Source organism: Parasteatoda tepidariorum, chromosome 3 (genome assembly GCF_043381705.1).
Source record: "Parasteatoda tepidariorum isolate YZ-2023 chromosome 3, CAS_Ptep_4.0, whole genome shotgun sequence".
NCBI classification, from domain to species: Eukaryota; Metazoa; Arthropoda; class Arachnida; order Araneae; family Theridiidae; genus Parasteatoda; species Parasteatoda tepidariorum.
Genome location: NC_092206.1, coordinates 37,423,963 through 37,451,095, shown reverse-complemented (window position 1 = coordinate 37,451,095; position 27,133 = coordinate 37,423,963). Strand labels below are relative to the sequence as shown.

At 30.1% G+C, this 27,133-nt stretch overlaps 1 protein-coding gene across 1 annotated transcript in view; it reads left to right on the top strand.

Moving 5' to 3' along the window:
* LOC107456025 (LHFPL tetraspan subfamily member 6 protein) overlaps window positions 1–25,331 on the top strand; it is a 238,722-nt gene extending 213,391 nt beyond the window's left edge. Inside the window, exon 3 of the mRNA XM_016073790.3 lies at window positions 18,018–25,331. Within this exon, the coding sequence (XP_015929276.1) occupies window positions 18,018–18,136 (119 nt within the window). The 3' untranslated portion in view covers window positions 18,137–25,331. The remainder of the gene's footprint in view (window positions 1–18,017) is intronic.
* Window positions 25,332–27,133: the final 1,802 nt, after the last annotated feature.

Genomic DNA, 27,133 nt, shown 5'->3' with positions numbered 1-27,133 from the left:
CTTCAACCTATTAATTGTCTGCGCCCAACTTCTTCAAACCATAAAAGGTTTTTTTTCTTTCTGGACATTCTAAACGAGAAGAAAAGATTCGAAATGTAGAAAGTGTTTGAGAACGCAAACGAACTAAGAGTAATTATCGTTAGCGATTTTCAAGAGCTCCTTCAACATTCATTTTTCAGTGCGTATGTTTGTTGTTACACAGTTATAAGTGGAGGAAAAGGGGGGGAGATCTTTTTCTTTCTTTATCTGAAAAAATGGGTTTTCTTTAAGGTGAAAACTTTGCTGAAAGGCCATCATTTTCATTTTAATGAGATTCGTAATGTATAACTATTGAGTTTGTTTTCTTTTGGAAAAGTTTGTCAAAGAGAACACAAAAGATTTGTTGGAAGTCTGATGCTGAATCTCGGTTAATATTTTTATTTTGCTTTGGTTTATAAGTTATTAAGAAACGTGATTATTAATGGGGAATAACCTATTTAAAAGAATAACTGGATGTCAAGTTCATTGTATTGTTTATTAGGTAGAGTTGTTATGTAAATTACTTTAAATTAAAGAAAGTTTGTAGCCTTTTTAATGGAAAAAGTTTCTATTTATGCTTGTATTTTTAATGTGGTTTTGTTTTCTGTTTTCTGATTGGAAATTGTTGAAAAAAAATGGAAAGAAGTCAAGTAATAATAGCTTTACACGTGATAATGGCGAATATATTATTAGTAATTACTAATTTGAAACAAAAAAATTAACTTAAGTAATTTGTAATTAAAATACTCTTCTACACATTAAAAGCTTTCGCGTAGCTCTCCCCGATTGCGTAGCTCTGAAGTAATTACTCCATATTGAGTAATTCTGTTTAATTGCCAATTGAATTGATTTTTCAAATTTGTTCTTTTATAGTTTTATCAACAGCGCAATTGCACGCAAAAAAAACCATACAGAATATTTACTTAAAAACTTATAGTTTTCAATTCAATTTTTATTAATTGCTATTGTAAATGGAAAAAAGGACACCACTAGAAATGTTATTCGACTTGCCAAGTTCATTTTCAATCTAAATTCTCCATTGGAAGTGCATTCTCAAACTTGTAGTGATTGAAATACTTTCGGTTTGCTTTACCGGGTGTTGCAGAATGATTCAGTTGCTTTACCGGTTGTTGCAGAATGATTCAGTGGCGAATGGATGTTGAATAAAGAGACCATTTTAAATAATCAAATTTCATAATCAATACGACAATATGATAATACGAAGTAAGGCTTTCCAATAAGCCATCCCTCTTTTGGTGATTCAGAAATTCATAACACCGGGTGATAAAAAAAAATGGAAGATTTGAGAAAAATCAAGAAAAGAATACTTGCACTAGAACCGCGAAATTCTATTAACTTTGTTTTTTTAAACAGAAACTAAATTTTTGGTGCCATATATTTAACGATTAAAATAAATATCATAAAATGTATTTATATAATAGTAGTTTATGAAGTGAAAAATAAAGTACTACATAAAACCAAAGCTTTGATCATTGCTGGCGACAATAAAACTAAAAAATTCGATTGTTGATTTTGTTGTCGAGAAACAAATATTCTAAAATCGACTATTATTGAAAGCATTAAAAATTCAAGTTTATAATATGAAAATATAATACATAATAAATTATCTACTAAATTATAAAGTTTGTATACTTCAATTCATAGTATTCAACTTAAAATGTTCTAGAGCATCAGAAAACTAGAGTTATAGTCAATTATTACTCAAAAGCCTGACTAGAATACAGTTTTGAATTTCCTTTAGCCTAGGATATAAATTTTCATTTAGTTATCAACCTATGTCACGTGACTTCTGATTGTTGAGTGGACAGTTAAGATTGACATGCAAAGAACACGGTGGAAGTTAATTAATATGTTACATATCTCTGTGAATAATGTTAGCATTCATATAAAATTCAGCTGCTGGAAAAGCCAAAAGATTCTAAGTTAATAAACTCTTTTCTAGGCAAATAAAAAACACTATCAGTATAGCAGTGTCTAAAGGACACCATTCATAAATATATTCGAGAATGCATATATACCCTTTCCAAAGAAATTCGCCGCAAGCTTCGTCTTAAAATTAATCATAAACTGACGGGAATGAACTGAGCAGGAAATCACATGTCGAATGGCAATAAATTGATTATCTGTTCTATTCAGTGATGAGAAAAAAATGAAACTTAAATGGTGCTGACAGTTGTCACTCATGTTGGCATGACCTCACATATTATAACAGGAACAATTTGACTCTGCTCTTTAACGGATTACGCTAGTTAATCTGTAGATTAACTAGATAAAGTGCATATTATTGGCTTTTGAGCTTTAATGGAAACATATGTAATAGTAAAATCAATTACAATCATAAGAATTTATCTAATTATAATATTACTAATTTGGGGCCTGTCTTCAATAACACGGGATTATCAATTTTGATTCAATTCAAACTCTTTCTAATATTACAGCTTGTAAAAATAAATAAGAAAGTTTTATTAACATGCTTCCTGCAATACGTAATTGCTTTTCTCAGCAGCGGCATACGCTAGTTAATTTGCGGATTAGCTGGATAAAGTGCATATTAACGGCTTTTGAGCTATAGCGGTAAGATATGCAATAGTAAAATCAATTACAGTATTAAGAATTAATCTAATATTCTAATCTATATTACTAATTTGGATCTTATTTTCAATAACGCGTGATTACCAATTTTGATTCAATTCAAACTCTCTTAACAGAACTGCTTGTAAAAACAAATAAATTTTTATTAATATGCTTCCTGCAATACATAATTGCTTTTCTCAGCAACGGAATACGCTAGTTAATTTGCAGATTATCTGGATAAAGTATATATTAACGGCTTTAGAGGTATTAGATGCCATAGTAAAATCAATTACAATAATAAGAATTAATCAAATTTAAAGCCCGTTTTCAATGACGCGTGATTACCGTTTTTGATTCAAAACAAACTTTTTTTAACAGAACTTCTTGTAAAAATAAATAAGAAAGTTTTAATAATATGTTTCCTGCAGTACCTAATTGCTTTTCTCAGTGTCACGCGCTATCCATCAATTTCCAATGCATATTATATTATCATAGTGATTTACGCAATTCAGAACTTTATTATATGATAGATTACATTAGTATTGCTTAAGCATATATTCGCTGATAAAATTATTCCCTTAATTAATGTTATACATTCTTTTCCTGAGATGTCGATATTCTTTGCGGATATTTATTTTACTAACAAAGTTAGCCATGATCCATACTTCTCTGCTGAAATCATCGATCATAGGCTTGTCCCCTTTTATTTCAATCTATAACAATTCTGTTGGGATATCTGTCTTTCTAATAAACTCCAGACCTGTCAGTTGCAATTTCTGACTTTTGTTTTGGTGCCTGCCTTCTTTTCTTTTTCTCACGGATCAGTATATTGACGAGGAAATTGCACCAATTAAAGCTAATTATTGTACGAGGAAAGCTAATTCGATATTAAACTGTTGCTTTGCTGCTTGTCTCTTGATGTTATTTGATCATATATTATGTCTCTCGTGCTTAAAAATTCTGGGTCTTTTTTTCATGGTTTAGTTTACAGATTCTAAATGGGAAAGTATTTCTAGTTTTAGTTTGTGGTTAGATTTTTTGTACCGTAATAAAAAGAATTATAAATGCTAATTATTTTTGTAAAGCTGATTTAACGAAAAAACGTTACGAAAAAACGTCTGAAAATGTTAAAACTGGTTATAATTTTTTTTTCATTAGCTACACGCTTTTCTTTTGTTTCAACTTAAACCATTTTCTTTAGAATATTAAGCAAATAGAACTTATAAATAATTTGAAAAACATTAATCATCATTCATATTTATATTTTATTATTTATGTCTGTGTTATTCCAATTTTGAAAGTGGAAAAAATCATAACATTCATTTTATTATTTATATTTTTTAAGCAACAAAAACCTGATAAAATATAAACGACATATATATCTGTGAACTGTTTTTTTCATAGTTAGCAAACAATTTGTTTTGATATTTTAATTTGGAAAAATATCTTGTGTAATGTTTCGATGTAATATAACTTTTAATTGTGTATTCGTGCTGAATGGAGATTATTTTTATACGATGTTTTCAAAGAGAAATGTTTATTAATACTTGCAAGTTCATCGTTTATTAACTTCGAAATTTAACCATGAAACACGGATACCTTGAAAGAGGAAAAATTTAGAAACAGTTTTAATAGAATTATTAATATGCAGGGAAATTCAGATTTAAATTTCGTGCGACCCCTAATTCTAACGAACCTCATAAATATATTAAATGTTAATTTTATTTTTATACTTCAAAAAAAAAATTCCCATTTCTCTAAAAATGAGATTCCAAAATTTACTTAGAGATGCAGAACTTTTTGAGACCTCATTCCTCATTTTATTAAAAATAATACTTCATCAAAATGAGAAAAAAAAACACATTTTCTAAAGATAACTATTTTGGAAAGTTGAATAAATTTCTATTTTGTTTGTTGTTGTTAAATAAAGTAAGGCACATCTTGACTTTATTTCGCTTCACAAATTACAATATAGCACCAAATTGTGCTAACTTTATTACCGTGCTTTTAAATTCTTTAATAAATTCTTCATTTTACGAGGTATTTTTATTTCTGTGTGGAAGGCAAAATAGTTAAAAACTTCTTCATCCGTTTGACGCAGAGTTTTTATTAAACATATTTTTAATCTTTTTTTCATTATTTTATACTATTTTAGATCAAAAGAAATGAAAAATTTACCCTTTAAATTGTTAAATTGTAATGAAATGCAGCATAAAACACCGGTGTATTTTTTTAACGTTTAAGGTAAAATCTCTCAAACACGACTCTCTTTCAATCAGTACATTTTCAAATGTATTCTTGCTTTTTATAATTAAAAAAATATCAAAAATTATTTTTGCTTGTAGCTACAGCGTCAGGAAAAAAAAATACATGAACGGGATACCTATGTCCCATCTGCGTCAAAGGGTTATGTAGCTCATTATTATTTTCTTAATAATTATGCAGCTTATAATTGTTATTATTTTACTTATATTACTTGCCTTATATATATTATCGTTAAAATGCTTAATATTTATTATATTATTATTTGCTTACATTATTCAACACCTTTTTAATTTTATTTATTTAAAAATTATTTATCATTTCACATAAGACTTGAAAATTTTCTTCAATTTAGTTTAGTAATTCTCTAGATACAGTTTTTTTTCTCATAAGTAAGTGCTATGAAAAAAATGAATTGCTTATAACTAAACTGGATTTTTTTGCAAGATTACTTTGATACATGATCAAAAACACGTAACAATTTTTTAAGACATACAATTTCATAAAATATACTAGCTTTCGATTTCCCCCCGTTTCTTTAAGAAATTTTGACCCACATTCCTTGCATAGAATATGAATCCAAAGTTTTCCAATACTTTAACATTGATATACGACAAACCTTAACTATTCCCAACAAGATAACCGAAAAATGGTTATTTCCAAACGCCAAACGTTAGAAGTCGCATTTACACCATTAAGCAAAACGTGTTTCAACCAAAAATTGGTTTTATTTCCCATACTCTCCTTGGAGATTCCCACGATCGACATCCCGGATTCTCCTCTCCAATAAAAACAAAGCCAAAACACCCGAGAATGAAGTAGTGGACGGGAATCTGGCAATTGGCGAGATCTGGTAATCAGAGAAAAGGTGTAATGCGAAAAGAATCGGCCTTTCCGTATGTCTGCTAGAAAGAGAAAGAGCTAGTACACATTCTTTAGCAATCAATACACATACCAGAAGCACTAATCCGCCCAGATCTGATTCGGTGGGCTGGCACCAAATTTACTTCCGCTTTTTTGATTTGTAAGTAGCGTGTTAACGCTACCTTTTTCTTGTACAACTCTTAAACCTTTGCATGTCTTATCTTCGTTATGAGGCTATTTTTAAATGGCTTTTTTTCCTAGTTGTTAAAATATAAATTATTAAATAAAGTAATATTTTTATTTATACATATTCAAATTATCTTTAAAAAGTTTTATTTTTCTTTATAATAATTTGACAGGTATGATTTCATTTTTAAAGAATTAATTTAAAATTTTGGAGAAAAATTTTTAAAAAAAATATCATTTCCGACTAAACGTTTTATTAAAAGGAATAACTTCACTACGATCGTATAAAAAAAATTTGCAAATTAATTTATGCTTGTTATTGTATTGTTTGAATCTTCTACTCTTCGAGAATATTTAAAAAAGAAATTGTTCAAAATATGACTTATGTAGGAAAATTAAATTGGTTCAGAAATAATGGTTTAAATTTTTATATGTAAATGCCTAAGTCAGGGGTGGCGAACCCTTATACACCAACGTGCCATTTTTACTAAAATATTGTTTAATGATATCGTAGACGTGCCGTCAAATAATTTTAAGTTCGTGATTATTGGTAAAATACTAAATACTATCAACTTAAAACTCTTTATTTACATTGGAAGAAAAATGCATATTGCAATGTTTCAGTTATAAATACATTTACATTTTGCAATGTCTCAGGCATAATTCAACTTAAAGTAACATTCTGTTGCTGCAGATNCTATTAAATATGTTTATTTAAATTAATATACAATATAAATTGCAATAATGTTGTGAAAAATATTTATTTTTCAAAAATTTTGTCCCGAAGGTAGTCGGATACCTTAAGAAGTTTTATTTTCTTTAAAAAAAATTTGACAGGTATGATTTTATTTTTAAAGATTTAATTTAAAATTTTGGAGAAAATTTATGGTATAATAAAAGTATAATTGAATATGGTATATGGAATTGAATATGGTATTATATGGATGATGAAGTATGGTAAAATTAAGGTATGATTTTATTTTTAAAGAATTAATTTAAAATTTTGGAGAAAAAAAAATTAATTAAAAAAAAAATGATTTTCGATTAAACGTTTTATTAAAAGGAAACTTCACTACGATTTGCATAAAAAAAATTTACAAATTAATTTATGCTTGTTATTGTATTATTTGAATCTTGTACTCTTCGAGAATATTTAAAAAAGAAATTGTTCAAAATATGACTTAATGTAGGAAAATTAAATTGCTTAAGAAATAATCGTTAAAATTTTTATATGTAAATGCCTTTATTTGTAAAACGAAAAACAGGTTTTCGAAAAAAATCGATACGGTAATTTCTGAGAAAAGATGCTTGAAGTTTGCTTGAAAAGTCATTTTGTAATAAAAGGCTCACTTTATAATGATAATAATAATAAAAACTATGAAAGCTAAACTTTCAACAGCTTATTAATAGTATGAATTATAACCAAAAACATAAAGTGTACAATAGAGAATGTGTTTTTAATTTTTGTTAAATCCGAAGAAAATTTTAAGAAGTTATCTAGCCCTTAGTTGTGAAAAACCCTTGTAACTTTTGAACACTTACATCGTATGACAACAATAGTTTTCAATAGTTTATGTCAAGAGACCGGTTCAAATTTTCGGGCTCTTAATGCCTAATACTTAGCTTATAATGTTGTGTCTTGTAAATAAAAAATTCTCATCACCCATGTTTATGAAACATATAAATCTCAAAATAATTCCTTGTAAAAATATTATTCCTGATAATTAAATATATAACATGTAATTTAATACTATTCGAAATTATTTCGATCATTATTAATTTAAATAATTAAACAACATTATTTTAAGCGAAAGTTAAAAAAAAAAATTTATATCCACAAGTGTTTTGAACATTATTTCAATACATTTACTAAATGCAAATGAAGATAAACTCTCTCATCAATCTATAAGAGTTTCGTAATATGAACTGCCTAGTTTTAGAGTTTTCTGCCTATTCTGGAGTGCCGAAAGCTATAGTAATTCGCCTATAGCGGAACTATTGCTACATTAGACGAATATATGTTATAAGGTCTCACTACATTGATAAAAAACTCTGGAAATCTAGTTTTTTTAAACAATACAGTACTGATTAGTATTTTATTTTAATAAGGCCATTTTTGTTTGACTTTTATAGCTAGAGATGGAATGAAGCTTTATCCTGGCCAAATGAGCTATGATTTGGCCTATAACAAATTATGCTGTGAATATTCTTTTAATAATTATTGTTATATAAAATATTGAGCCATCATGGCTCAGGGGATAGAGCGTTCGCCGTCCAATGAGGTGAACCAGGTTCGAATCCCAGCTGTGTCTGGTCGATACGAACTCTGCATCTGGCTTACACTGACCACAGTGGTGACTTAGAATATCCTCAGTAGTAGACGGATCATGGGTTAGAGTCTTCTTGCCGTCAGTCTAACCGTGGGAGGCTTTCATGGTTTTTCTCTCCGTGTAACGCAAATGCTGGTTAGTTTCATCAAAAAATCCTCCGCGAAGGCAAATTTCTCCCAATATTTGATCCTGGAGTTCCCTTGTATTCTGGAATGGGTAAAAAATTACAAGGCTCTAAATATTACATTGGCAGTCGTGCACTCAAAATTGGGTCTGCTGCTCAATGACTTGTAAAATAAAGGAAAATCAGCTCAATTAGCGTTATACTGCATCAATACAGTGCATTTTTGTTATATGGACTATGGATATTAGTTTTTATGGCCCCTCAAATATATAAGATCAGGAGGAAATTGCTTAATTGTGGTACAACTTAAGTGGTGCATTTGAGTTAGCCTAGAGCAACAGCATTATGCCAGATGATACTGAACAGAGTTAATTAATCTTTATTTTGATGGGATGAACTACTAAAGCGGCTTTCGCTAAATCTAATAACATAAAGCCACCAGAAAGGGCAACAAATAGTAATAAATAAAATAAAAAAACATTGGAATTATTTCAGCTTTATTAGTTATCTTTTAGTTTTGTTCATGATTTCATTGTGCTGTTCAGTGCCGATTTGTTGATTTCTTACATAAAGGGAAAGGAAAAAGGGCATTCAGCTAGTCAAAAATATAAATTAAAGCTGAATATTTATTATTTAATTCTTATAAACTAAAATATGAGGTGAATACTCATTGCTCGCACGTTCACCCCATATCCGAATTTTAAATATTTCTTTTAGATAATTAAAGTCATAACATTTATTCCAGGTTAGTTATTGTCACGTGATAAAATGTTTTAGGTCAATACTTGACAAACTGTAAAATGTTTTCTATGCTTCCATATGCAAGATAAATTTATTTCACTTCAGTTTGCTCATTTATCACACAATTTTAAATGTTACGATGTTAGAAAACCAATGTTTCTGAGGAAGAATTCTATTCCTTTTGTCTTCATGCGCATTTCCAGTTTCGGAAAACAACCTTTCGCTATATATACTGCTACCTGGAGCAGATAAGGAGTATTTGGACATGTCGGATTATCTCGGAAATATTTTGTTATTCTCCCTCCACCGAATACAACAGACAATTTGTTCTATTCGAATTGTTGATGTATTTTTCAAACTCTTTAGCCGGCAAATTTTCAGAGCGATCTGCCGAAGATTCTTTGTTTGTGATTTCTGTGAAATATTCCCACAATTATAAACGTGATTCTTCTGGCTTTTTAGCACTTCCAAACATGTTTATTTCAGATTCAGAATTGTCCCGCAGTGAACTAATCGTAAAGACACGGTTTCCAGTAGAACTCCGAAGTTAAGAATCACTGACTGCTGTCAGTAAGCGGATTTGTGACCACTTTGATCAGCCTGCGAAGTGATGGATGGTGTGCGGTATCGGTCCTCTTCAAACTGTTCTGCCGTAAAGTGCTCGACTTTGTAAAGGGAGTAATCCCCAATTCAAAGGATCAAAATTGCGATGGCATGCTTTCGGATTATCCTCGGGAATGTTCTTAAGATCAATAGCCCATTGTGCAGAGTGCGACGTAAATAAAGTATGTCAGCCAGATTCTGAATTATCATGACTTCTACTATTTATTTGTATTATTGAAATCAACTTTTTTCGACATTTTTTTCTATCACTAATGTCAAGGAAAGCAAGTTTATAGCGGCGATCTAAAGTAGTTGCTAAATAGTTACTTCAATATCTTTTTCAAATCTTGCATAGGAGATTCCTTTATTGTTTACCTACCTGAAAACACATCACTCCTCGTCTTTCTTTGATCAAATGCAATTTTAGTGCAACAAATATGGGTGAAAGCAGCATTTCTTTGTTCAATTAGTCGTTCAAATATGCAGAAAGTATTATTTCATTGAGTTGTTATTGTTTGTCCTAGCTATTTTTTTTAATATTAAGCTGTTTTCCCTCAATAGCTGTTAATCTTGAACTTGATCGTGCAGAATTTCTGAAGTGTCCAACAATTATTCTTGCAGATATTAAATCATTACCAGACCTTTGACATGTTAATGCATTTGATACAACAATAGTCAGAGTATGAATATAACAAGTTATATGCTCTCTAAGTCGTAGAACCTTGACAATATTTGCTTCGTCATCGCGAACTACAAAATGTATTTTGTCACTTAAGTTCCTCAAAAAAAAACTATCACTTTTCCCATTGTTTTTATTTATTACATTCTTTTTCTTCATGATGAAAGAATATTTTTAAACAATAATAAGTTTTGCATTCTTTTAGTTTAAATGAAATGTACATACATATTAAGTTTACTGATAAAAAGATGTAAATACAAAGATGTTTTAATGCAAATTAATGTAATTGCCGTAAACATGTCTCTCTAAACGCTTGGGCATGCGGCCCTTCATTGGTCAATTTCCTGTCCGAATGTTCCATAACTCAAAAAGGTTGTACACCCCTAAGTAAGCTGAAAATATTGTATGATTAGCATTGATTGCAATTTACTGTGCATTCAATGCTAAAACTCAACATGAAAAGCAGTCGAAGCTTTGGTATTCGTTCTTCTGTTAAACTGCGTTTCAATGTTCAACTCCGTAGCCTTGTAAATTTGAACCCAACCCAGAAGAAAAGAGAACTTCTGGATTAAACATTGTAACAAACTAGCCTTCGTGGAGTACTTTTTTGAGGGAACTAACCTCATTTGTATTATTTGGAGAGAGAAAACCGTGAAAGCCTGCTATGATTGGTCCATTGGTTTTATTTTATTTTATTTTATTTTATAACCGCTGATGATTGTTGTTGTTCATTTACGTCGCACTAGAGCTGCACAATGGGCTGTTGGCGACGGTTTGGGAAACATCCCTGAGGATGATCCGAAGACATGCCATCACAATTTTGATCCTCTGCAAAGGGGATGGCACCCCCGCTTCGGTAGCCCAACGACCTGCACGCAAAGTTGAGCACTCTACGGCAGAACAGTTTAAAGAAGAACCGATACCGCACACCATCCATCATTTCGCAGCCTGATAAAAGTGGTCCCCCATCCTCTTACAAGCACTATCACTAAAGTCGAGCACTAACCGCCGATGTACAGGCGACCCAATTTTATGGATTTACGACTACTAATGTTCAACTCCGTCGCCTTGTAATTTTGAACCCAATCTAGAAGACAAGGAAACTCCTGTATCGAGTATTGGAAGAAATTTGCCTTCGTGGAGGACTTTTTATGGAGCTAACCCACATTTGCGTTACATACGGAGGAAGACCGCGAGAATCTCCCACGGTTAGCCTGACGGGCAAGGGGACTCTAACCCATGATCCGTCTACCACTGAGGATATTTCACGTCAGCACTGTGGTCCATGTTAGTCGGATGCGAAGTTCGTATCGACTGGGATTCAAACCCGGTTCACCTCATTGGAAGGCGAGCTCTCTATCCTCTGAGCCAACGCGGCTCTAGCCGTTTGGTTAGGGGATTCTAACGTATGATCCGTTGAGGATATTTTACATCAGCATCGTGATCAGTGAGAGCTGGAAGCAAAATTCGTATCGTCCAGCCATTGGCGGGATTTGAACCTGGGTTACCTCATTGTGAGGAGGCAATTGCTCTATCTCTTTAGCCACCTCGGCTGCATAAAACCATTTAATAAATGCTTTTTAGCCCAATATTTATAAAAATATTTTATTTTAGAACACACTTGTATTATTGCTCTACTTGTAGTATTCCTTCGCTCGTTTTTGAGAAGCAGAACCCATTTCAAAATCATTAAATAATTTCATAGATTTATATTTTCTTACAAGACTTGTAAGCATTCTCATAATGCCAGCTCACATAATATTATATGCCGCGTAGCAGAGAACGAAAAATGAAGGAAAGCTTTGAATTTGGATTTTCTGATACACTCCATAACCAAAAACTCGACGCACCATGAAGGAGTTGTCCGATTGAAACGAAAATTGGTGGATAGGAAGACAATGTACAGAATAGTAAATGATTAAAACTTCAGAACAATTAAATAATTTATTGCAGACTTACAGTAACAAGTTCAATAAGGTGTTGACCCGCTTCTAGCCTGGATACAAGCTGCCACACGGTGTGGCATAGACCGATAAAGCTCCCGAATGGTCTCTTGCAGTATTTCCTGCCAAATTCGATCCAATTGCCAAGCGAGGTCATCAACATTCCGTGCCAAATGCAATCGCCTTCCCATCATATCCCAGACATGCTCGATGGGAGAGAGATCTGGTGATCTGGCAGGCCAAGGAAGAGTTTGACAAGCTTGCAGACAGTTCATAGCAACACGTGCCGTATGTGGTCTGGCATTGTCTGCTGGAAAGCCAGCCCAGGGAGCTGCAAAAGGAACGGTAGCAAAACAGGTCTTAGGATGTCGTCGACGTACCGCTGTGCAGTAAGTGTACCTCTAATGACGACCAAAGGAGTCTGGCTATCAAAGAAAATGGCACCCCAGACCATAATGTCTTGTTGAGGGCCGGTGTGGCGTGCAATAGTGAAGGCAGGATCCCCCCTCTGCCCTGTGCGTCTCCAAACACGTCTTCGATGAATCGTCAGGACACAGTTGAAAGCGGGATTCGTCGCTAAAGACTATACGTCCCCAGTCGGCATCATTCCAGCCATATCTGTTCAAAACATTCATGCATACGAAATTTCAAAGCAATCGGATGATTGCTTCTTGGTGCGTTGATTTTTTTGTTATAGAGTGTATATTCAGATTAATGAATTCCGAAAAAACGAGGTTCTGCTATTATAATTCGTAACAAAATCTACTCAAACCAGTATATTTTTTGTTCTTATTTCTACTAACAGCACCTTTAAAATTAAATATACATATTAAATTCATTATTGTATTTAATATTACTAATTTTGTACTAGAATGCTTATTTAAGCTCTCTATGCTTTTTAATCTTTTACAAACTTCAATTTTAATAATCGTTCGATCATCAAGTAGTTAATTATATAAGAAGTTTTTTTTTCAAGAAAATGCTACTTTAAATCCGGATTTTAATTAATTAATATTTATTCAAAAAGATATCTTGAAAAATTTCTTTCGTTTTCAATTTATTTTTATTGTAGCAGTAAAATAATTCCTCTTCCGTGGTATTAACATTGAATTAGGGCTGACTTTTATGTTAATAATTATCTTAGTGATCTTTATCTAAACAACAACCTTAATAAATACTAAATGACAATATTAAAACTTTATGTCACTTGCATGCAAATAAATAAATAAAGTACTTAAGCCCTTCCCGAAGAAGTGTCACTAGATGAAAGACACTTTTACTTAGCGTTTCGGGAACATTGTCCCACTAAAAAAAACATTGAAATAATTGAAAAGCTTGAAATGAAAAATCCAATTAAATCTTTGGTGCACGTAAAAAAATTGCATTTTTCACTCCGTCTGCACATTTATTTTTCAGTTTATTTTTTAAAAAAAGGGGATCAGTAATTTAAATTAGATGCAGTCTTATTTTAGGGAAAAATCCATAAAAACAAATTTTTAATGAATGAAAAAGCTCTGTGTAGATTCAGATCTAAATTGAATGCGGGTTAACCCTATGGGGGATGAAAAGACCAGGAAAAGAAAAGGAAAAAAAATAATCGAAGAGAAAACTTAATTGAGTGAGGAAACAATATCTCTTATTGCTGGCTCGGCATTGTGTTTTCTCAAATCAAATTCCTCTCTTTTTCTTTCTTTCTTAAGGATTTGAAAACATGAGCATGGTTTTCCCAAATACCTTTAAAAATAGTGATTAATTTTTTTTTCCTCATTTTATTTTTGGAAGAATAAGAGCTATCTAAATACGTTTTGAAATTTCGTATTCATTTTTTAATGAAAATTTCTAGAAAGTTGTATTAAGTAATATTACATTTAATGCCATGAAATGAGTTTTTTTTTTAAAAAAAAAGAACATTGATTTAGATTTCCTCTTGCGGTATAATGATATGGTAAAAAAAAATTTTTCGAAATTGTAGGCAATATTTTCATAGCTTGCGACGTTTATTTGAAGTCTGGGTAATAATTCATTTTGTATTTTGAGATGCGTTCCACTACTAAAATTTAATCTTGAAACGTATGATGTTTTCGCTTAACTGCTAAGGCAAATTTAATTTAAATTTCTGTTATAATGCACATTTTTAAAGAGTGTTGAGAAAGAAATGATTTTTTTTTCAAATTGAGAAATAAATTTATATTAGATTACGCAGCAGACATTATCCTTAATATTGAGTGTAAAAGTCTAATTTCGAAACTGAACAAGCATACCATACTATCAATTGTTCTAAAATATAACTAAAACATTCATTAAATTGAATTTAAGAATTTTGATAATCTATTTTCTTACAAACGGGAGACCAACGTGTAAGAATTTCAAGTATTATATGAGATGATTTATATCTCTTTCTCATTTAAATCTTCCTTCTTTCACATTCATTTCTTCATATTCCAAACTGTTTTTATTATGTTCATTCCCCCACCCCCTTTCAATTCATCAATTTGCCTTGGATTAGAGATCCAGAAAATGAGCATCCGCATAAGTAAAATCTGTAATAAGTAAATGAAAATATTTGCCAAATGGAATGGCTTAAATGAGAAATGATCCTGTTTACCTTCTAAGAAAAGAAGACCTGTTAAAGGAAAGTTTTTATATAGTTTTTAATTAGTCAACTGCCAAAAGCCCAATTTCAAGTTTATGTCTTCTACTTGCGGTAACAGACATGAAATGAAAGGTTCAATCTTGCCTCTTTTTTGCAAGTATTTGGATAAAACAGGGCAGCACCGTTAGCTTTTAAAATCATAGTATCTGCTGTCTACCTTAAATTATCCGGACAACCAGTGGTTCTAACTTGAAGAGTTCTGTATCATGTTTAAATATGATGTTGGTCCACTTTTTACATCGATGACAGTTTGAGCTCGTCAAAGATTTTCCACCAGTTTTAGATAAGTGATCCAGAGAATTGACTGTCAGGTGACCATCGCATCTGAAGTAAGTGGTGGCAATGAAGATGACTCATTTCGCTCTCTACCTAACTTTTGGCTCTAATTCATCCAAACTGGGCTCGATGGAATTTATTAAAAGGCTCTGCGAATGCCTGGCCAGAATACCCATTTCAATAAAATTGGGCAATTATCCTGCTCTTGCTGGAAGAGAAATGGTCCTTTGCCGAAATATTGCAACGGAAATCTCCGAATTCATGTTTCCAACCACAAGAACTAAAAAATCCTGGGCAAAAATGAAAAACGCCTTCATACTATAAGACACTCTATTTCTTTAAGTGAATGTATGGAAACTTTTAGCCAGGTAGTGTATTAGACAGTTAAATATCTTTTCTTAAGTTTTTTGGAAGCTCTTTCGCCAATAATAGTATAAAAAAAAACTATAGTTTAAGTGAAGCTATAATTTTTTACACTTAACACTTGAAGTATAGCTATAATTTTATACTGTATATGCCACCTTGCTGTAAAGAATTATCTGGGCTTTAGAACGAACAAATAACTAAAATATTTCGAAGGTTTTTAATTTTTTTTAAGAAATTACCCATTTGGCAGCATTTTTTCATCTAGATGAAAATTATCAATATAAATGCCTTACTCCCATTTTTTGCAAATTTTATTATGAGCCCAGATAAGGCGAAAGTGGAGTAAGTTTCTAAATATTAAAAAATTAGACATCAAACATTTTTCATTTTCTCAAAAATGTGGCTTTTCCCCCATATTGACGTTTAAAGCCACTTTGAGAATAAACATAGAGGCCGCTGGCTAAAGATAGGCTAAACTTTGCCTTACGGTCATGTGCAACTATTACTAACTCACGTCAGTTATGAAAATAACATATTCGCAAAAAAGCATTATTTCATGCGACTACGATCCTTCGAAAAACAGCTTTAGGTAAAATAATTTAACTAGGAAATAAATCTAATTTAAGATGTCTAAAAGATTATCACTTATTATTATTAATATCGATTTTGGAAATACTGAAATTAATTGAAATTGTCAAACTGGAGAAGGTTTTTTTTCTCAATGCCCACCACGTTTGGAAACATATGGTCTTGTGGTGCATAACGGGTAGCATTGTTGATCTCTTTTTCGTGGTCACTGTATGGGTGGATCAACGTCACTCCAACAACACAAGAATGATATTTAGAACAAATACACACACAGAGTGAGAAGTTATGTCTATGCCCGAAGTGAAATTCGAACCCAGGACCTTCTTGGTATGAGATCAATTCCTCGACCACTCATGTATACAGTCAGCAATTAGAAGTAATATTCAAAAATAAAATTCAGAAATCTAAACGATTTTTTAACAATTGGAAAACTAAAATGGAAGGCGAGTTGTTCGACGTAACTTACATAACAATATTAATCTGTAACGAATTAATTTTCTAAATAATTGACAAATCATGTATCAACAAATCAAAATCCACCTAAGCGAAATCATTTTTTATTATACCCCCAAGTGACCGATTCTTGTATTTTTCTTCCAATTCCTTTTTAAACTCGTCCCTCTTTTTTTTCTCCTCAAAACAAACTGAAACATTTCTTGAATGGTGAAGAAAGGGGAAAAAAATTCCCTCTCATCAGTTACCTCCTAGGTATTCGATATAAAAGAAATGCGCTAGGTTGCAATTTTTTTTCCCTATCACAACCTTCTGTTTTAGATTTCAACCTGGGATAAAGCTGGATTTAGATGAAGACGCCTAGCTGCGAGAATAGGAACAATAATAAAACTAAGATTGCGAGTAAGAGTAGTCGGTAGGGATTTAAGTTCTAACAAAAGGGCATGATTACATGGTGAAGGGCAGGTTGTGAGATAAACCCTTTGGAATTCGTTTTTTTGTTTAGGTCTTTCATTTTTTGTTTGCTCTCGTGTTCAACATATTTTAAAAAAATTATTGATATTGAGTAATTGTGTAAGGAGGCGATAAATAAATATCAAAGAGACAAAATTTCAAGTAGTTAATTAGTATATTATTTTTCAGGTGCAAAAACTGTTTTATACTAAAATTAGTTTTTTTTTTAACTTTACGATTATCTATTACAAAATATATCTATTTAGATAGTTTATAACCGTCGATAAACAGCCGACCCAATTCTGAGTTTACGATTCCCAATGCTCAACTACGTACCCTTGTAATTTTGATCCCAATCCAGAAGACAAGGGAACTCCTGGATCAAGTAATGTGTGAAATTCTGCTTTCGTTGAAGACTTTCTGATGGAACTGACCCGAATTTGCGTTACATGGAACCTCCAACGAGAGCCTCCAACGGTTAGCCTGGCGGCAAGGGAACTCTAACCCATGATTCATCTACCACTGAGAATATTTTACGTCAGCACTGTGGTTGGTGCGAGCCGGGTGTGGAATTCGTTATCGACCAGCTATCGCTGGGATTCGATCATTGGTCATCACATTGGGACGATAATGCTCTAATCCCTGAACCACCATTGCTCTCTCTATTTAACTACTCTATTTCTTAAGAAACAGATTATACATTAATTTACTTAGAAACAGAATGTGATGATTGTTAAAATGTTTATGGATTTATATTTTTTTCTTTAAAATGAAGTTAAATCCTTAAACATAACAGGATTTTCTTTTATCTGCGTTTAAAGCAGAAATAAATTTTTTCAGGAACTCCTACCTATTTTATAATAAATATTGTCTTTATTTTTAGGTGACTGTCATATATCTTGGTCTCTTTACTTACTGTGTATTGGAGTTGGAATACTACTGGTGTGCGTAGTTCTGTCTCTGAAGGCCTCTAGAGTGAAACCGAACTCTTTCCGCATTTGACACCACCAGTCCGCGCCCGCCACTTTCCACCAGCAGCAACAGCACCATCGCCACCAGCAGTTGCGATTCTTCCGCCGACATCACCGTCCGCGACAGCAACAGAGCTTTGAGATGCAGATTCAGCATCTGGACGAGGAAGATATCGCCACCATCACTCGCAGCTGACAGAGGGTTCTACCCACTCCCAATGTTGGGGTGAAGGACACTCGTCGAAATTTTACTCTTCAAAGGACTAAGAAAAAGGACAAAAAGGAGGACAAAGTATGGACTGCCTCTTTGTAGCCACCGTTGTCCACCCATTCAGTTTAGCTGGAAAGATTTTTTTTACCCCACACACATTTACCAATCGTCGGCGTCAGTATCTAAAAGCAGTTTGACATTGCATTTTCCAATGACTAATACCGGGTAATCCCTAACATTGGTCACAAAATCTTCCATTAATCTTCTATAATTCGAAATTCGATGTCAGATTCTAATATTCGATGCAAAATTTTCAGTTTATGTCGCATTAATATTTCGGAGCTAATTTTTTCATATGTTGTACCATATAAACGAAGATACCAAATTTGTAATTCTTAACCACATTTCTTAGACGGAAAAGAGTTTGTAACTGGTTTTTATTTCTTTTCCTAAAATGGTATGTTCGGTTTAGAATTTACAAATAAAAGTATCAATCTGCTCACTGCTTCACCATGTCTCAACGTTTTCTCTTGTATTCAAATTATCTAACAAGAAAATACTAGTCCATTAACTACGAGTCAGAGATCGGCATATGATTAGTTGGCAGTTTTTTTAAATTTATTTTAACAAAATATGAATGGAATATCAATATTCATGTTGGTGAACTTAATTTGAATTGATTGAAAAATCCATAAATTAGAAAATTGCAAAATTGCTGTTAGTTACAGAATCATACCGTTGTCTCTCTAGTCGATTACAATGAGCCGCAAAAGTTTGTGTCAAGCATTGTATATTTTTTCTGTATCAAAGAATATTATACTAAATTCGCCACCAATTAAAAAGAATATATCCGCATTAGATAGAGTTTATACATATATTACCAACCGCGTAGCTAACGTTAACATGTTATTAAGTTTTATGCAATGAAATTAAACAGTTTATCTGAATAATCTTAATAACAAAATTTTAAAAAATAAGGCAAATAGATGTTAAAAATAGTTTTTTAAGTAAAATATATAATTTGTTTGTCCCTTATATAAGAGGCATGAATAGTATATTCTATTTAAAAGACAAATTATTTCATTTGTTTGTCTCTTAAATAAGAGAAAAGTTTATCATATTCCTCATTTAAGGGAAAAAAATCATATTGAAATGAATTGACTGCCTACAAATCACTGCTATAATCTAATACTGAACGAAAAAAAAAGATCTTTCCAGTTTAGTAGAATGATTAGCCACTTATATTGGCTACCTTTTTTTCAAAATAAGAGAAAAAAATCGACCTACCTCTTGAAGGGTATAAGGCTACAAATATACATCAAACATTTCCAAAGAAAACTAACTTCTTACTGGTGCAAGGTGGGCGTGTTCAACATAATAAAATGAATACTGTACTGCCACTGTAGAATTAGGAAAAAAAATTGATTATTATTCGATCGCCAAGAACAAACTTTTTTTACAAAAACTTGTAATAAGGATTGTAAACAAATTCGAAGAAAGTCCAGCTAACAATTTTGCTATATGTCAACTACTTTCGCATATTTGAAAAACAAAAAGCGACTAGCTTTGAGAGTTTTTAAAAGAAAGATTGTAATATAAATAATACTGTTCAGAAACTATTTGTAAATTTTATTCCATGTGATTTTATATTTGTATCAATTTGCAATGTTTCGCATGTTTTTTAAGGCTTGATAGTATTGGCTGTTATGAAAGTTTTAAAATTTAATTGTTCTTATTCTGTTTGAAATGGATATTTTAAACATTGTACAAGAAACTATATCATTTCCTATAGTTACATGAAATTACCTACAATGTGAAAAAATAAAAAATGAGATATAATTAATGGTACATAATATACCTCCACAACGAATAACACTAAGGAACAAATTTTTTGTTGCATTTTCACAAATACTTGATCTTTTTACTTCGGGTGTTGGGATTACAAATCTGAAATTAGTTTTGTTATTAAATCTCCAATTTTTTTTAAATTGGGGTCGACAAATACAACAGGGGGTCGAGTAAATATTGCGACAAATTTTTAGGGGAGTTAAGGGACATCATCAGGATTGAAATTTCATTGGAAGCTGTACCCAGAAACATTTTACTCGGCTGGGGGTACTTCCCCTATTACGACCTGTTTAAAAGAAGACGAAGAAACAGTTATTAATAGAGAAGCGCTCCTAGAGGCGTATGATGGCATTTTTTCTTCTGATATATAACGTTTTCAAACTTGCGCATTTCAACAAAAATGGTCTAAAAACGTAGCTCAGAGAAGCAGATTGCAAATTTGATAACAGCGATACAGAAGTATCTAAGATATGTCATGCAACAGAAAAAAAATTGTTCCCTGGTATAATCTATAAATATTGCCTTCAAAAATGCATTTTTATTAATATGGACATATTAGGTAATGTATTTTTGGCCCGTAAGATTATTGCTCAAAATCTTTATACATTTACACTTTTAGTTTAGTCGTTAAAATATTCCAAGCTCAAACATACTTGCAACTGTCAATTACCCCCATAACTCGCTTAAAACTAAAGTTCTGGTATTACATTTTATAAATAAAAAAATTACCAATAGAAAATCATTGAAAACAGTTTACTTTAATTTTAAAAAATAATATCACTTATAAAATGAAATCGCATTATTATTTTTTATAGAAAATTGGCCTAGATGTATATGTTTATTAAAATGTTATAAAGCAAATAAAATGTTAAAAAAAACTGGCTTTTTGTTTATAAACATCTCTTTTATGCATTCCTAGCTTGAATTTCTAGTGAAGTGTTCCTAAACATTGAATGTCTTTTATTAATTTCTAAATTGAGAAATTCGTTTCAGTTATTCATTGAAGTGTGCTTTGTATCTCTTTAAATTATATTTTTAATGTTAAATTGTAAAAAATTGCATAGGTTTAGATTAAAAAGATTCCCTTCTTTATTTTTATTCTTTTGCAGGCCAAAAAGAATTGTAACCAACTTTTTTACGAAAAAAAAAATGTTTCCTACGAATTGTCCTACATTTCACTCCGTTTTATTACTCAATTTTTTTTTAAAATTTTGCTTAAAAATATGAAGGGCAATGCACTGATAAGCAGTACTTTTTTTAATCTAACATGTTTGCGCCAAACGTTCCTTAGTATTGTTTCCAAATCGGTGCATGTTTCCAGAATTTGAACCAGATAACAGCATAACACTCAAAAATTTCTTATTATCCATATTGAAATCGTCTCTCCAAATATGCTCAAATTTGAAAATGCGGCATATTATTATATTGTCTTCACAAATAAGACATATAATTATATTGATTAAACGGTTAACACTTTTCTTGATATTTCCCAACAATGTCTAAAAGTTTTTCAAGCGTTTTGCATTGTATGGAAAAAAATAACTTACAGATTTTTTTTCAGTCGAAAAATTATTCAAAAAGAAATGAAACAATAAATATTATGTTTTTGCAGAACAAGTAAATTTATATTCTATGTGTATATCTTATATTATATAAGAGTTCGAATAATTTACTCCTAAAGAAATTTCGATAAATTTTCGTTACTTATGCAATTTAGAATTTGGAAACTAAATAATAACAAAATTTTATAACAAATAAAATCTTGGAAACTAAAATGTATTATTATTTTAAAATAAGTCATTTAAGTTTGTAATGATTTTATTAGAATTAAAGGAATTATTAGTATTTGTTATATTATAAAAAATGCTGCATACAATAAATTTGTCTTTTAATGATTTTTAAGAAAATAAATGTTTCATTTTTTATTGGAAAAACTATTTGTTTGGATATTGTTTTATAAATTTAAAACTATAACCTCCATTCAATAAGTAAACATAATGGTTTGCAATTGAATATAATGTTTGTAAAAAGCACATTTATATTAAAAGCTACTTAATTAAAAATAAAGGCTGAAATTTTAAGAGATAAAATAGCACTACATTTTGTTAAGTACTATCAATCGGACTATTAGGAAATATAATCTGATTAATTTATTATTAATGAAGATAAAATATAAATGTAAACAATGATAGACGGTTTGCCGATAAGTTTTAATATATCTGCTATTTTTTTTTATTTAATTTTATATCTGCTATAAAAAGGAAGAAGTTTAAAAGAAATTGCGTACTTCTAAGAACTAAAATATTCTAGTCTCGGTCTAAACTTTTTAAGTTGAAATAAAAAAAAATTATATAGTAGATATATTTCTGATTCTTCTAAATTTACATTTCTGATTTGAAATTAATTTTCTTCTGAAAGGAAAAACATGTTTTAAAATTGCCCTTGCTTGTATTTTAGGTCAGTCCTATCATAATATTATCTTATTCAGTACTAGCTTTTTTTTTAAATTTAAATATCCTAGCATGAAATTAAAAAAAAAAATTTTTATAAAATTTATATTACCACTTTCTGTAAGTTTTAAAATCTTGATTTAGATTTTGTCACATTTAATTTTTAACAAACATCTTTAAACAAGTATCAGTATTCAAAATCGAAAAACATTCGATATTGTACTTCATTGTAATTAAAAACACATTAATACTTTATCAGTACTGCCTGACATAATTTTAAATACTTTTTGACCGCCTAAAAGTTTTGAAAAATGATAAAAGTTGATTTAAGAATAGATATTTAAAGTTTTTATCATTGTATCAACTACTTTAAATGAATTAAGCTGATAATGATCAAACTTAAATCATTTTTTTTTTCATTTTGAGATACTGAACTTTAAAGTTTTACAAGTGTATCTTTTCCCACTCTATTTTATTCGTGGTGTCCTTCGTTTGGTAGCAGAAATAGGCTGGAAGTGTATTAGTTTTCAAATAAGGTAAGAATGATTCGCATGAACATGAAAATCTGAGTAATTTTTTTTTTATTTATTTAAATTGAGGACTTTGATAAGTATTCGTGCATGGGCTTCATGTAGAATGCTAAAAAAATATGTTCATGTAGGCTCATGCTCAAATTTATTCAATTTATTCTTTGCAGTTAAATAGTGTTTTTTTTTAACTTCAGTTTTGTTAAAGTAAATGGATCGACTATTAAAAAAATTAGTTGTGAAATACCATTTTTTATTATGGTAAAAGAATATAAATAAATGTCATTAAAAGGTCTGGGATAATGTAAGTTGGCAACATTTTCCTAAAATAAATTTTTTTTACATTGATCCGCTACTTAGTATTGTCTTCAGATAGATTCCGCAATTCTTCTTGATTACTACATGATTCGCAGATACATATGATTACCGACATGAAAATCGCTGTGTTTTCTCTTAAAACTCTCACTGGAAAAATTTTAAAATGTGACTCATCATTATATTGCCCTAAGCATATAAATCATACTATTATAATACATATTTTTTAGCGAGATATTTAAGACACTTTCCTTCTGTTAAGGTAAAGACACATTTTGCATTCAAAGTTTTTAATGCAAATAATTCTTCTATGTTGAAATTAGATTTCAAATTTTTTCGCAACTTTTATTTTTCACAACTAATCAATTATTTATTGTACTTTTTATTGATTCTCGTAAATTAGTTTAATTTCTGGCTTAAAGTTCTAAATATTTTCTTAACCAGTTCGTTAACGGAACGAGATAGTTTTTAATTAAAAAGACATATCAAGGGCAATTGTTTACAGCATTACTTGTGACTTGATTATATTTTTAAAGCTAATTTGGACAAACTTCTTATAGAAATAAATCGAGTTCCAAAAACGGCTTCACTGCAAAGAAAAAGAAATGTTTTAATATATATGCTAGAAATTTTAGTTGAAATTTTAAATTAAATACAATCTACTGCCATCTTTAAAAAATATATGCAAAATTGTTTAGCAAATAAAAGGAAACTAAATTAATTTATTATGATTATACTACCATCGTTAAAAAAATGTATGCAAAATCGTGTTTAGCAAATAAAAGGAAACTAAATTATTTTATGATGATTAAAAAAAATTAAAGAAAATTTTAACTTTTAAACTGACAAAGATTCGTTAAACTTTTTATTTTAAATTGTTAAATTTATAGATCTGATAAAGCTCCCACTTTTACTTTCTGAGTTACACCCAATGATTTTGCTTCATTACACAATTTTTAATCAAAATCTTTAAAATTTTCTTAATTGCCTTTTTCGAATTTTATTTTCTCACTTTTATTTAAACGCCGTTTTTTTACTATTTATAAATACTATTCTCAGTACACTCGTAAACGATTTCTTATTTTGAAATGTTAAGAATTATAATCTGCTTCAAAAATGTATTTTTCCTTTTTTAATTTATATTACTCTAAAATGAATTTCCAAAATTAAATTTAGATAAATTAAATATAGATTTTGTTGGAATTAATAAAACGCGATATATTTTTTAATTCACTTCAATTATAAAGCTGCAAATGACATATAACCGATAAGCTGCATATCTGCATTAAAGTAAAAGGCATTAAAGCACAGAAATAATAGTCTATCTTAAAATCAGCTCTTCCTTAAAATAATAAACAGTTCGCGTGGGCAGTTACCTTTTAATAATTTACGTTTTATAATAACGTAAGACATAAGAAACGACTAACATTTTTTATTACCTTGCAATACTGAAAACTAATGACGTATTTACGCAATGACTGGTCTGTTTTTTTTTTTTTTTTTAAAGAAAACTAATGGGTTTTAAATAAAATTTCCTTTCAAAATAAAATTTTGAGAATTTTTTGTTGTTTGTTCCTTTGAAACTTTCCTAAAATGGGAGCAAATTATTTTCCGCGATCTATATGATATGTGCCTTAGGATAATCAAAAGGAAAGTTCAAAGATTCTTAGAACTATGGAATCATTCTTATTGGAATTATTATTTAAATATATTGCGAGGTATTGAATGAATTTTTTTTTTAAAATGTCTAATGAAAAATTATGAAACTGTTTCAGTGAAGTATAGTTGTTTTACATGTTGAACTTTTTAACAGCTTTGACAAATGTGTACACAGTTGTTATTATGATGAAATAATAAAATGATTTCTGTCTGTTTTATTAGCATTTTCTTTTTTTATATTTCAATACACTTTCATAATCACTCACCGGTCCTGGAAATGTCCGACGATTTTAAAAGTCAAAGAAAAAAAGAAAGGTCTATAAATGCATGGTTTGCTGTGTCGACTATAGGAAACCAGATAAATCATGTTTACAAAATTTGTCAACAGGAGGCGCTACAGGCAGAGAGAGACTTGTCAGCAACAACGAATGTGGTCAGAAACTAAGAAACATCTTTGTAAATATTCCAGTTGGAATAACCTGACATGCAATGCTATCTTCTTTTTATGACACCAACGCCATTTTTGGCAAGTTTTGGAAGTAATTTTGAAATTTGGTGCGGAAAAAGAACTTGTTTCTTAAGCAGAATACAGCTAGCCCTACGTTTATCTCCGTTTTATTCATTTTTCCTGTTCTTTCATTCATTAAACCATTTTGCTTCAATTTATTTTTCAATATGCAGACCATTTTCGAAACATTTGTTATCTATTTTTTCTTAATTCTATTAAAAATAACTACATTTCTATAACAAATTGCTACTGACATTATCCTTTTTTTTTCCAAAGAACATTTTTTACCAACCTCTAATGTCCGTAATTATAAAAAATCAATTAAAAGGGTTTAGTTGGATCTTATAAATATACTTGATAATTATAATCGAATGGTTTATTCGTTTATAATTATCAAGTTGCTGATTACAATTTGTCGATAATAATTTGTAAATATCAATTTATAAGTTACATTTTAGTAAAAATATCTATAAAAATAATTAAAATTAAATTATTTCATTTGTAAAAAAATATTTTTAACATTTTTTAAAATTAAAAGTATTAAAATATATCCGTATTTTTGAGAAATTAATTCAGAGATTTATACAAGAATTGGAAAATTTTAAATTAGTTCTATTACGCATGAAGAACATTTACTGTACAGCAAAATCAATAAAATGCTGTTTGTAAAAATAAAACCTACGAAAATATTAAATGAGAAGAAACTTTCACTTGGTCACTTTATTTATTTTACAAAATTATTAATGATAGTTTTTTATTTAAAAATTCAACGTTAATATATTAACCTGATTACACCTTGTGCTCCGTAATTGAATGAAGCCCAAACTTACATTTTTTAAAAATAAGTTTTAGATTTTTTGTTAGTTTTGTACTACATATTTTTCTAGGTAGTTGGGAATAAGTTTCTTCACTTCAAGCTAATTTCATGTTGCCAACTTAATTTCAAAATAATATAAATTATTTCAGACAATTTTATTTAAAATTTCAATCTTAATGGAATTTTTTATAATTTTAGTGGTGTTTATAAGTAGAGTTTTATAAATTAAAACAACTAGAACGCTTCACCCCTTCTTGCTCCGCTTCCCCACACCCCTTGTTTCTTCTCATTGATCTGTTTTTCCCCTTTAAAAATTGATAAAAAAATTTATCATAGAATTTACCATTTTGTGTACAAGTCATTTACACATATAATTATATATTTTATGAACAAAATGATGTGTTTAAGAAAAGTTACTTGGATATGAAAAATAATCAACTGCATTTAAGAAAAAAATATTTAAGGTGAGGATTACGGAATGTGCGACGCAATGAAAAGTAATAAATGAGAATTTTACTTGTTAACAATATAAAATGATAAACTTGTGACAGTTCATTTCAGAAAGAAAATTTTTTCTCTCTTAAGACCTTTATATTTCCAAAAATCTCGATATGAGTGTTATGATTTATATCCTAAATCTAATCTCTCTCTTTTATTTATTTATTCTCTTTTTATTACTTTTGACATCAAGAC